This window comes from Schistosoma haematobium, chromosome 4, assembly GCF_000699445.3.
Source record: "Schistosoma haematobium chromosome 4, whole genome shotgun sequence".
NCBI lineage: Eukaryota > Metazoa > Platyhelminthes > Trematoda > Strigeidida > Schistosomatidae > Schistosoma > Schistosoma haematobium.
The window spans coordinates 833,140-847,802 of record NC_067199.1 but is presented as its reverse complement, the minus strand read 5'-3'; the positions used below and the strand labels follow the sequence as shown (position 1 = coordinate 847,802).

The following is a 14,663-nucleotide window of genomic DNA, read 5'->3' as shown; positions in this document are numbered from 1 at the left end:
CGCGGGAAGGTAGTGAGTAGGACTTCCCTGGCAGAGGCTGTATACGCGTGGTCGTGTGAGAGTATTTCGAGAGGGAGGGCGAACCCACCCCGCCGTCATCCATACCAGGGCATTTGGGGGCAATTAATATAATAGATAGAATATGACTATCAATGAGATATTAGACTCTCATTTCATGCTATTTTGAACATGTCAACTGAATATACTTATATATATATATATATATATATATATATATAAATGCTCCAACCACCATCCAATCTCAATATATAGTTCACGCAGTGTCGAGTCACCTAGACTGGTGGCCATATTGCTACATGGTTGATAGCATTCGATCTGCACTAAATAAGGACTTGACACACATCACATTGATCACCACCCAGTGATCAATCAATTTTGAGAAATAAAGAGTATTCAATAATGAAATGATTTATTTCTAATTACTATAGAACAGTAGAATAGATTACATCATCAACTAATTTAAAACTATTATTATTATTATCAAATAAGGTTACCCCTTTCCTTAATTCTAATAGAATGTTAAATGATCATCTATTTTTTTTATTTTTTTTCTAAAGGGTATATATATATATATGCCCCCCCTATGATAATTAGTTCTAAACTGGATTCATAATGAATAATAGAAAAGTAAAATATATTTAAAGTGATTTATTCCATTTCTTTGTCACAATACAAAAAACAAAAATAAAAATAAAATGGATGTTTTTTCTCTATTTTTTCCTTTTTCTCTTTTTTCTTTTTTCCTTTTTCCTTTTTTTCTCTTTTTTTCTAAATTTAGCTTGAAATCTACTTTAATCTTGTTCATATAATAATTAGAATTGATAAATGAAACTTACCCTTAAGGTAAATCATTAACCCAGGGCAATAATAATAATAATAATATTGCTTAGAAGGACTTTAAATTTTTTTCTTTTTTCTTTTAATCTCTTACGTAAGTGTGTACAAAATACAGAATTATTATTATTATTATTATTATTATTACTGTTAGTTTATGTTTGTTCCGATATTCATTACACGTGACTTTTACTTTACATATAGATGATTTTCATAGCTGAGATTATCGGTTAATCAAAGCTAAATCACCATGGAAGACCTGGAAGCACAGGATGGTCATTTCGTTCTAGTATGGTTCTGTTGTGATATAGTAAGTTATTGAAGCCAATGCTGGATGTGTCATTCAATTTTGTGGATTAGTTGAAGTTAGACATTAATACCGTTGGATGCTGATCAGCTCAGTGGTTTAGAGGTTAGGTGTTCGTGCGCAAGACCAATATGTCCTGGGTTAGAATCTCTCGATGCGGAATCATGGATGCGTACTACTGAGGAGTTTCAAACTAGAACGAAATGGCCGTACAATGTTTCCAAGTTTTTCATAATGGTCTAGCTTCAATTGATTCATGATCTCAACTATTAAAATTACCATAATATCCACAAAACTCCCCTTCAGAAATTATGGATTGTTTATGTAACATTAGTTTCTATCTGAAATGATGTAACTTATTTTTTTAAAAATTATCTCGCGGCCCGATTGAACATTTGGGCTACATGTTCCTCCGATCTACAGATATCATGGTTCCTGGTAATATGAAACAAAAACAATGTACATTATTTAGATATTGATTGACTGGACTACGAACGTCTAACTGGCGATCACTTAATACTTTATCATCAGGATCGACTAAGAAGTAACAAACAGAAACTTGTTGAAATTTATTGGTGTTGAGAATTCTATATTGTACTAAAAGTATAATATTGAATGAAGCAAATAATAATAATAATAATAATAATAATAATACCAGGGTCCGCTTTGAGATAGTAACGCATTGAAGACAAGGGTGTACATCTGGCTCTATTTTATCAATTAGTTGAAGTCAGACATTAATACCGTTGGATGCCGGCCGGCCGGCTCAGTGGTCTAGAGGTTAAGCTCTTACACACAATACTGATAAGTCCTGGATTTGAATCTCTCGAGGCGGGATCATGGATGCGTACTACTGAGGAGTTCCATACTAGGACGAAATGATTGTTCAGTGCTTCCACGTTTTCCATAGTGATCTGGCTTCAATTCACTCATGATTTCAACTATTAAATAATAAAATATTTATTTATAAATATTACCATTGATAACTTACGTCTATTTTCATTTGACCTGTAAATAACTCATCTGATGAAGCCTGTATATCATTAAAATATACAATAAAAAACTGGTAAGTAAATGCATGAAGCTTGCTATAAAGTTTTAATGGTTATATCAAAGAACTACAACGGAATTCATTCATGATTTGAAAATGTGAAAAAGGAAACGTTTGATCTTATTTGGTATCATGATCATGATTAGATGTGAATGTTCTTAGGTAATTGTTATTCATTAGGGAGACCTGTTGAAGATCTGTTTAGATCCTTCAGATATTATTAGCTCATAATGAATGTTGTCTACACTATATATATATATAATTAAAGGATATTCGGTGAGATTATAATTTGTGGACGAACTAATTAGATTTAGGATAACAGGTCTTGGATTTTAATGCGAAATTCACTCATCCATATGGTCAACTAATGTCTTGGCATTGTAGTTGATGTCAGTGAGTTTGTGATGAAAAACTGTAAATCTAATTCCAAACTTGAACCATTAACTGTGAATTATAGTCCATATTCTTCAAACTGATTTACAACCCTCATTTAGTCTTATTAAGTAAGTAACACATTACGTCGGATAATAGAAGCAGATATGAAAAAGATGAATAACAACTGGAAGGAGCTGGAAAGGATTGCCCAGGACAGGGTTGGATGGAGAATGCTAGTGAGCGGCCTATGCTCCTTCACGAGGAGTAACAGTCGTAAGTAAGAAAGTAAGTAAGTAGACACTTTCAAAGTCAATTTGGCTTTGTTGAAAAGTCGTTCATAAAATATAGTCTCATCGGATTATCTACACTTTTGAAGAAAACCGTAATGTATATACATGAAAGGTTTTTCTATATCAATCGTTATTTATTCATTTAGTTGGATAACCTTGACTGGATAGACAAGTGATAGGCATATCAAATCGAATTGAAGACATTGAGTGATGTATAAATGATAAGTCTTCGAATTGGACGTTAGATTTCCTTTCCCAAGCTCTTCTAATAACACCAAGGCTAAATTTAAACAGCAAATTGAATATGAGAGAAAAGATGAAAAATATATGAAAGAAAATGCTCTGCACCAAAGGTTCGTTTATGTACAGAAAATCTAGGGTGTTTATAGTATTTTCGATGGTCTTCGGTTTTCGGAAAGTTCTGGAAGCCTTACTAAATATAGTAGTAGTATAGATAATCATCCAATCCAAAATGTGATATATGACTTTTCACTATCTAGATGCTCCTGGCAAAACGTCTATTGAATGCTGATGAGATAAGATGTTTCTCAGCATGTACAGATCCATTTTTCGCCTTTTTTAATGGTAAGATTCAAGTAAACAATAGCAAGTGAATTTAAACTTCACCGCATTACACAAAGAAGTGGCTATCAGGACTCAGTAGCGTGATAGCGTTTGAATTGAACGGTACTAGGTTCGAGTCCCAGAGTGAACATCACCTCTAAGATGCAGGCACATCCGGCTGGCAAGTCCCAAATGAGACGAAACGCGCGTCAAACTGGATTTCACCGCTAGCCACTATCCATCATTGCCTACGAAAAGCTTGTAACTTAAGGCAATATCGAGGTAATCCTCACTGGATGTACATATGCCAATAAGAGACTGATCAATTGTAGTTCTGATCATCATTGGGAAGATTCAAGCAAACAATACCAAGTGAATTATTTTCTAAATAATAAGATCAGTATACACACATCGTATTATGATTAAAAGATGATACTACTTACTATACATAATAACTGATTCGATTCATCTGTACTGAATATTAACACACAATTTGTATAATTCGTTTTCTCAATTATCTATGTTTTTAGAAAAATCAACAAAAAGACAAAACGAAGATAATCGTTAGTAAATGAACTAAGAATAAAGTAAACAATTGAAGAGTTAAGTTTAATAAAAAACAATAAACAGTTTGGTGAATTAGTTAGGGTTGTTTTTAGTGAGTTCGTTTTCAAGGGGATGTAGTCGCTAACTTCATAGAGATGTGATGGCGCAGATCGGAAAAAAGCGAGAGTAGCATATCTACAATTGAAGAACATGTGGAACTGAATGCAACTGTCTGTTAACCAACATCAAAGTCAGAATTTTCAATAAAAATGTCAAGATTGTTGTATTGTATGGAGAAGAAACCTGGAGAACTACGAAGGCCATCATCCACAAGATACAAGTGTTTATTAACAATTGTCTACACAAAATACTTCGGATCCATTGACCAGACAATATCAGCAACAACCTACTACTATGGGAGAGAACAAATCAGATCCTAGTGAAGGAGGAAATCAGGAAGAAGTGCTGGAAATGGATAGGATACACAATGAGAAAAGCACCCAACTACGCCATCATAAGACACGCACTCACATGGAATCCTCAAAGCTAAAGAAGGAAAAGAGGAAGTGCGAAGAACACATTCCATCGAGAAATGGAGACAGACATGAGAAGAATGGAGAAGAATTGGATAAAAGTGGAAAGGATGACCGGGGACAGAGTGTGTTGGAGAACGCTGGTTGTCAGATGAGGCTCCTCGACGAGAAGTAACAGGAGTAAGTAAGCAAGTAAGCAAGTTTAGTAAACTCATGAAATAGTCTGTAGTTAATGTTAATATTGTTTCTATATTTAATACAAAAAAAGAACGGATCTTTGTGAAATTTTCTCTGTTGACACTTTCTCTTATGAAATAGATCAACACTTGTACACTAATGATAGAATGATATGATAAAGATCTTAATTATTAATTTCATATGATTAGAAGTATATTAATAGCGTTAATACATAGCTGTTGTTACAGTTACGTTTTTTTGTTGTTGTTCAAACTATTTAATTAACGTAAAAAAGTTACTATGACAACACAACAATGTATTCCCTTCATAAATCAATGATATATAGACCAGATATTCTGAATTGTTATCAATGAAATTCATTTCTTTTTATTATAAATACTTCGAATCTGTGAGAAACTGTACTAAATATCTATAAGCAGAGATGGATAGTAGCTAACTGTGGAATCCAAAACACGCTTTTCGTTCTATTTGGGACTCATCAGCCAGATGTATCTGCATCCCTTAGATAATGTTCATTCAGGGAATCGAGTTCAATACCGTTCCCTTCAAACAGCATCGCATTATCCATATAGCTATTGACTCCTGATAGCCATTTTCTTGTTCAATAGAATGAACTTTCAACACATATTTGTATTGGTTGTTTGAGTTTTCCAATTGATGTTTAGGACTGTAATTGATCAGTCTCATATTGGCATATATACATCCTGCCTCGATATTGCATGTTCACTGGGACTTCCTGCGCTCAGACTGGGATAACATTTTTTCATGTAACCACTTACTTCGATCTGGCCACTCGATTAGTATCACAGTTCAAACACAAATCAAGTGACTTCTGTGGCGTACTTGTATTCGATGCCCCTTTGTACTAATATTTATGTGTTCAAATCAATAATAAGTATATATATATATTCTTCTTTTGTATAATAGTTTATCATTAATTGACCTTATTTATTAATCTACATTATTAATTATGTTATTGTTCTATTAAGGTTAATAACATGAGTTTTGTGTTTCTGTGTTTGTGTGTGTGTGTGTGTGTGGGAGGGGGTGTCTATTTCACAGGGAAGAAACAACAAACAGCAAACAAACAAATAATTGACCTAAAGATAAATAACTTTTCTTTTCCTTCATGTTTACATACATTCAATAGATTATGAATAAATTAACTAAAGTTTAGATAAACATTCATTTAATCTAAACATATTCAGGAATTAAACTATTCGATATACATATAGTCTATAGGGATGTCATATTACAATAATAGTAATAGTAGTAATAATAATAGGAGTAGTAGTGGTACTAACAATAATAATCGTGATAAATAGGTTTCTTTTTTTCTCTTCTTTATGTTTAGTGAATTCAAACTAATAATAAAATAGATTGTGGCCGTTCTGATGAAGTCTTGTTCTCTAGGGACGAAACTTTATCAAAATCATCCATTTGAGACACAAATCTTCTTCTTCGCTTTCTTTTTCATGATTATTATTTCAGGTTATTATTATTAAGATTATTTAATGGAATTAAAATAAATTAAGAAAATCTCTTTGAATCATCTTATTCAATTGTAATGAATGTTTATTCAATGATTGAACGGATTAAAATTGTATATCAATTCTATTCAAAGTTCAAGAAGAATTTCAAAAGATTCTATAATCATATATGAAATATATATATATATATATATATATACTTAATCAATAAATTTGAGAGTTTCTAAATGAGTAATTTTAATCTATAATAAGGGAGTTGAAAACAATGGTCTTAAGTTATCACTTCCCGGTTGCCCACACCGTGGAAGGGTTCTTCTAAAGGTACCTGAAAAGGAAATCGGATTAGAGGTGGTCTTAGTGACCTGAGAGCCTGACCTCAATGCCCAAGGGACAACTGCTGGAGGTTGGTCACACACGACCTTTTTATGGGTAATTTTTGTGTTAGCTCCGTACTTGTTGAGACCTTACCGCCGGAGACGGATATCCGTGGGATAAGGCGAGGTGTGCATTTTTAGGGTCGACCTTTTCTAACCCCACCCCTCCTTGTGGGAAGGCAGCATCGTTGTCATGCTGGTTGTCTGAAGGAAACGCCTTACTGCTGTCACACCTTTGTACAGTCAGCAGTACAACTTCGGACCTTGGGTTTGTTACTTTTAGTCTTACCGCTCTTCAACCGACCAGTCTGACATGGTAGGACCTTGAGGAACGGTTGTTGCAGCCAGTATAGCTCGGTTGCTTCATCACGATACGCAAGCCCGACCACCACGTCAAGGTAGCAACAACGGTCGGGCTATGCTATGGCAACTTAGACCAAGGCATATATGTGCCTGGTCCTACGTTGTAGCTGACTGACTAACTGAATCTATAATAAAGATTGAATTATAAATTTGATTTTAAAAAAATGTAAAATGATTGAACTATTAGATTGTGAGGATGGTCCATGGGTGAACTCGAAGAAGCTGTAGGAAGCTCAGAAGGAGCTGAAGATATTCTATTCAATTACCTTTTGAAAGACTATTCTAGAATCTCTACGTGTAGCTTCCCGATTGGAAAATTCTAATAACCCCCTGTGTGTGGATTGTTAGCTATAATGATCATTTCGCTTTTACTAAAAACTATAAATACCGGACAGTTTTGTACTATAATTGACACTGCCTGCAATAAAATTCCTTTCACTTGTCTTCTGTTTTCTTATTTGCGACTTGGAAGGTTTTTGGCGTTCAAGTGCTCAAGTTATACGCAGCATATCAAGAATATAAGCTCTAGATATAACATAGACATTGGATAATACTGAGTTTACTATGAAATTCAAAGATGAGGGATTTATAGGGTGATGTTTTGGAGGTATTCGACAACAAACTATTGATCTAACTTGAGAGTTTGTGACCCTGTCAATGTATACGGTAGTGATATCGCCAATTAGAGAACAGTGAATTATCGACCTAACCAATGACGCAGTGACCTGTACGAGCAGTCTAGAGTACCTACCGGTCTTTCTCCCTGCCTAGCCCTACCTGTTAGAATCCAGAACACCAATCTCAGCCTCTCCGATATGAATCATGTATTTCAAACATACTAGGATTATATACCAACCAAACAAACCACATCGTACCATAAAATATGAAACAGCACTTGTACAAGATTTAGCCAAATGTGGCTGTGAATGAGGGAGGTAGTGGTTAATAGACACGGCATAATTCAAGAATGGTAAATCGTATAATAATAGTTCATGGATCGAACTAAAGCTTATAATGAGCGGAACATAAATATGAATAGTTTAGTTACTTAACAATTACACAATAAAAATATACTCATAGTATTAGCTCATAAATGAATCCCAACAGTTACCATTCATTATTCTCATTGGGTTATAACACTAGGTTTCATGATATTTGTCACTTACGATCAAGGTGTACCTATAATCTTGAAGGAACTGATGATCCCTAACAGAGTGGAACTTACTTAATATATGCATCTGCATTTAAATGTTGATTAACACATCGACACTTTAACATTGTTTACAGCCTTTTAAATGTAAGAATCTTATTTACTAAATTTGTGTGTGACAGATATAGTTAGTGATTATTGTGTTTGTTTTTTTTCCAAGTTGTTGATATTCTAGACTTAATATGATTAGTCCCTTTTACTTTACAATATCAAAGTCACAATCTTCAATACGAACGTCAAGACAGTTAATTCTACTGTACGGTGAACAAACCAGCATCTAACTGAAGAGGAAATTAGAAAAAAAATGTTGGAAGTGCGTTGTTTGTTCACATTTAATTTGGTTAAGCCCTTTTGTTAACTTATTTAACAGGCAGAGTCATTCGTACGATAACAACTTATCTATACCATTGTACATTTATTATTGTTGCACTTGTACGAATATGTATGCTTGAACATTGCTTACTGTCTATGAATATATTCATTCTTCTAGCCTTGGTGTTAGTCGCTTAATTGATTCGATGGTTCATTCATTTCACCATGTATATATATGTACATTTTAATCCTGTTCATTGACTTGACTCGTTCATTCGACTCGCACGCTCACTCGCTCGCTTACTCTTCGGTATTAGCCTTTCATTCTTGTTTGGCGTGTCTGTAGTTTTGGTGATCTATGCGTCGTGCAATAATAAACGTGATCAACACTTCGTACTTGTCTTCTGATTTATATACCGTTAGGACGTCGTTATCTAATGACGGTTATCAAGAAGAACTATCTACGAAGTTTAAGAATTGCATCGAATACCGACCACTTCAAATTTACAATACGAAAACTTGTTATTTATTTAAAATGTAAGTTATAGATGTCCGGTTTAGTTTTGTAAATCTACTATCTTCTTAGTAAGACATAGAGATAGTGTAAAAATAATTAAATGTGTGGCGAGACTAAAATTTATGGACCAACCAATAAGGTATAAGATAACGAGTCTTTGATTTTGGCGCCAAAATTCATCCACCCATTTGGATTGAGTTTTAAATATACAGATTTAAAATATTGTATAACAGTATGGTTTTCTGGAGTTCTACTGAAAAGCCATGATCAATGGAGTCCAAATCGTATCGAGTAGAGACATGTATCTAACTCAAACAATGAATGAATGGTTACGCATCTATTTATGGATCGATAAAAGTTAGACATTAACGCTGTTGGATTCCGGCTCTGTGGTCTAGATGTTAAGCATCCGCATGCAAGACCTAAGATATTGGGTTCGAATCCCAAGTGTGAGATCTTGGTTGTACATTGTTGATGAGTCTCGTACTAGGATGAAACGGCCATTCAGTTTTTCCAGGTTTTTAAGGGTGATCTAACCTAAGTGGACTCACGAATTAACTATTGATTATAAGAACGATCCGTAAAACATGATCTTATTCTATAATCAATAGAAGAGGTTATAATAAGAATAGATTAATAAAGAATATTAATAATTAACATTATAAGTTCATATATTATAAAATGAATAACTGATCCATTAATAGGTTATAATAACAGTTATTAATATTTAATAAGTGAGAAAAAGGTATCAACTGTTTTCTTATATGAGTTCACCCTACCCCTCACCCCCCCTACCTAAGTTTATGTGTTCTTTATTGTCAAATATTTATATTGAATTATTAGTGAAGTGAATAGTATTGTAATGAAATAGTAACTAAGCATGAAACATAATTGATTGAGTTCATCTTACATAATGAAATAAGATAAGATGTGTATCTATGACATTTTCAATTTCATAACGAAATATTAACACATCACTACCTAGTGATCAATCAATTGTGAATACATCTCAGTCCCACATGAGGTCAGTCGTAGATCGGATAACCCAGTGGTAACATCTTTGATTGTGAAGCTATGTAACACGAGATGGAATCAGTCATGAAGCATCAGTTCCTTCAAGATTATAGTTACACTCGGGTACAAGATTTCCTGTTAACTAATTCTAACCACCATCTTACATCAAGACATTTTTATTGTACAAACTTGAAAAACGTCTTTAGACTACCCTGAAATAAAGCGATTAATATAAATATTACTGATTAAATATATCAAGTCGAATATTTGAATAATACAAATCTTACCTGATGTAATAGATCCTTTGATAGAGTAACTAAATTGGGATAGTTGAGTTCTGGAATTTACAAGGAAAAATTAAATAAAACACTTATCTTGTTTAAAAGTACTTATTATCTTTATCTGAACACATAAATATTGGTACAAAGGGGTATCGAATACACTTGTGTTTGCGCTGTGATACTACTCGAGTGGCCATGCTGAAGCAAGTGATTTTCTTAGGGGGCTACACTCTGAGGCTTTGACCTAGAGGTCTGATCCATTAGGCAATGGAGCGACGTTAGGAGATGCAGTCACATGTTAGTCGATAACTAGCAATGGGTTTATACGCTATTTGTTCCTTCGGGATCCTGGAGCCCATGTTCACCATTGGTTTAGAGTAAGGATTTTCCCACTTCCTCAAGTGAACTCTCCATGTCTACTAACCCAGTTAAAGCGCAGGACATTCACTTTTCGTCTTCTCAATTTCGTAAACAAAGCCGTTGCTACGAGAAGGCAATGAGTAGGACTTACTTGGCAGTGTCTGTATACTCATGGCCATGTGAGAGTTTTTCGAGAGAGAGAGAGAGAGAGAGAGAGAGAGAGAGAGAGCTGACTCTCCACATTCTCGATCGTACCAGGGCATTTAGGGGCTAACTAGTTATTAGTAATCCATAAAAGATTTTTTCACTTTAATGAGATCATTGTTAGACTTTCAAAATACTAATTATGATAATTAAGAAGAATGAAAGACTTTGGTGTTTTCTCATTTAAAACGAATTGACTCCAATCCTGAGTGAATAATTCCACCTACAATGAATCTTGGGAATATATCGGCTAATATATAGTAAATAAATTCTCATGATAAAGATTCTGATTACATAAGTGTTCATATATTCACCAAATGAATGCATATAATATATAAATCTCTGTTCAATTAGCTTATACACTAACAAAGACAGATCAGATTATTCGTGAACACTATCAACAGAACAATTCACAATATCACAATAGAATGATCAAATGTTGGTAAAATGGAGCTAATCCATGTTAAATTAAGACAGATATCTACTTCAGCACAATAGAAGATGGCCACACAATTTCGTGGATTAATTGAATTGAGTCATGAACATCAGTGAATACCAGCTAATTGGTCTAGATATTAAGCGTTCGCATACATAACCTTACGTCATGGGTTCGAATCCCACATGCAGGATCATTAGTAATGTTATAACTTGTGACCTGAGTGCCCTGCTAATGTATAGCGTAAAGGTACCGCGAATTAGAGAGCAGTGTATTATCGATCGGAACAATGACGCGTAAAACCCATACGAGCAGTCTAGAGTACCTATCGGTCCTGCTTCCTGCCTAGCTCAGCCAGTTAAGTCCACAACACCAATCTCAGTCTCTGCGATATGAATCATTTATTTCAAACATACTCGGTTTATAAACCACCAATCAGACAGACCACACCTTACCATAAAATACGAAACAACATTTATACAACATTTGGCCAAATGTGGCTGTGAATGAGGAAGGTAGTGGTTAATAGACATGGCATAATTCAAGAATGGTAAATCGTGTAATAATAGTTCATATTGTCAAAATAAAGCTTAGAATGAGAGGAATATGAATATCAATAGTTTAGTTATTTAACAATTATACGATAGAAATATATGCATAGTATTGGTCCATATGTGGATCCCAACAGTTACCATTCATTATGCTTATCGGAACATAACAAGTACTCACTGCTGAGGAGTTCCATACTAGTACTACTAGTTCTTCCAAGTTTCTAATAATGATCTAACATCCATCTAACCAATTCACTTCGGACGATTCAAAGAAATGCTATACATATTCATGCTTTCATTTCATCATAATGAATACTTAACTCCGATTCAATACAATCGAATGTATCACAACTACCAATCATCAAATGTAACTACTTCAATGAATTGCTTTTATTAAAACACAAGTTAAGACTTAGATGGTGGTTGGAGGTAGTCAACAGGAAACCCTGGACCCGAGTTTCGTGCTACTTGGGACTCGTCAGCAAGGTGTACTTGTAATCTTGAGGGAACTGGTGCTCCCTGGCGGATTCAATATCGTGTCACCTAGCTTCACAGTCAGAGACGTTACCACTGAGCTATCCGAGCGGCGACTGACCTCGAATGCTATCGATCATTCGATCTGCACTAATAAGGACTAGACAAGCATGACATTGATCACCATCCAGTGATCAATCAATTGTAAACACAAGTTAAACTTTTAAAATAATTTTTCAACTTTCAATTATTCTAATGAACAAACAAAAAATTTATAGACTATCTATTAAGAAAGAAGGAAAGAAGGGATGTAAATTTTAGGGAAGATCAAATTACACGCCATCTTTTTAAAATCATGCTACATATATCAAACAATACCGTTTACAATCTCTCTCCCTCTCTCTCTTTTCCCCATAGTTACATACGTACATACACACATGGCAACATATACAATCATACACAAAATATGCATTTTATTTTAATGTTACCAGCTTTGTGTGTGTGTGTGTGTGAGTGTGACGACAAAATGAATAAACTCGATCACAATGGGGTTTTGTGGAGATTGAAATAATTTTGAATAGTCGAATTCATGAATCGATTAAAGCTATACTACCATGGAAAACTTGGAAACATTGGATGGTTGTTTCGTCTTAGTATGGGACTCTTCAGTGGTGCAGATGTACGATTCCACCCCATGGGACTCAAACCCAGAACCTTAGGTCTCGCAGGCAAACGCTCAAACTCCCATTCATATTTACTATCTACCTGAAATGATTTGTTCTCATAACATGTATTAAAAGTTCTGTTCTTAGATATTACAGAAATCTCATAAGGTTAAGCGTCCGCGCGCGTGACTGATAGGTCCTGTGTTCGAATCTCACGGGGCGTGATTGTGGGCGCGCTATTGGGGAGTCCAGTGCTTCCAGGTTTTCCATAGTAGTCCAGCTTCAACTGACTCATGAATTTAATTATTGAATAAATATATTTGTAGGAAGCAAGGCAACCATGGTATACTAGATTAAATATGTTCACTTCAGATATAATTATAAAAACAATTGTCAGTATAGGGTTGTGGAGATTATTAAGTTATTGATTGAGATCTTGAACCGATTGATGTTAGACCACGACTGAAAACCTGGAAGCACTGGACGGCCATTTCGTCCTATCGTGGGACTCAGTCCAGTACTTTCAGGTTTTCAATGATGGTCTAACATCGATCAGTTCAAGATCTCAATCATAAACAATTGTAATAAATTCATTTCACCTACGGTAGAATCTTTGTTTTATCTATGCACTGGTTATTTTGATCCTAGTTATTGGACGAAAACCCTGGACCTAGACTTCATATTAGTTGATACTACTCACCAAAATTTAAGATACTGATATTGAGTTCAGTCATTGTCCAAATAACTCAATTATAATAGTTCTAACTGCGAAACTGAATGAATTATGTTAGGATCTGACACCAAGAATAAGCTCTCTCAAGATTACAGGTTTGCTTTGTTGATGATTGTTAACCAGTACGAAACCTTCATCGATAAAAGTTTGATACTCGATTGCATTCAATCACTTAATAAGATCATTTATTTATTTTCAATTATGACTCTTAGTAATTATATTCTTACAATCTAATTAAATATGCATCAATCCTAAGCATTATTTTTAATGTCGTATGTCAAACGCATGTAGTGTCGGTTGCTATGTTGAACCTGCATAACTTATTCTAGCTTCCAGATAAGTCAATTTATTCATTCTTCTTGAGTTACATTTTGACCTTGTTAATTATTCGCTTATCAACCTTGATTGTTTTTATATGGTCGTATATGTGCTAATCGCTTACCCTATTCAATACGTGTCTGAGATTAATTTTTTGAGGTAAGATGGTGGTTGAAGGTAGTCAACAGGAAACCCAGGACCTACGTTCCGTGCTATTTGGCACTCGTCAGCAATGTGTACCCGTAATCTTGAGGGAACTGATGCTTCTTGAAGGATTCGATCCCGTGTCACCTAGCTTCACAGTCAAAGATGTTACCATTGGGCTATCCGGGTCGCGACTGTCCTCCTGTAGGACTGAGATGTAATCACGATTGATTGATCACTGGGTGGTGATCAACGTCATACGTGTCAAGTCCTTCTTAGTGCGGATCAAATGCTATCGACCAAGTGAAGCTGAGTAACACGGGATCGAATCTATCAGGGAGCACCAGTTCCCTCAAGTTTAAGGCTACACTTTGCTGACGAGTGCCAAATAACACGAAACCCGAGTTGACTACCTCCAACCACCATCTTATCTCAACATAGTGTACACAATGTCTAGTCACTTAGACTAGTGATCACATTGCAACTTGGTCGATACAA

General features: G+C 34.8%; 1 protein-coding gene across 1 annotated transcript in view; it reads right to left on the bottom strand.

Moving 5' to 3' along the window:
- Nucleotides 1–14,663, bottom strand: part of MS3_00007166 (uncharacterized protein) — a 64,006-nt gene that overhangs the window by 11,726 nt on the left and 37,617 nt on the right. The window contains exons 8-10 of the mRNA XM_051215421.1: nucleotides 10,287–10,336; nucleotides 3,886–3,960; nucleotides 2,154–2,195 (exon numbers count right to left, since the gene is read on the bottom strand). Coding sequence (XP_051065922.1) covers nucleotides 2,154–2,195; nucleotides 3,886–3,960; nucleotides 10,287–10,336 — 167 coding nt within the window. The remainder of the gene's footprint in view (nucleotides 1–2,153; nucleotides 2,196–3,885; nucleotides 3,961–10,286; nucleotides 10,337–14,663) is intronic.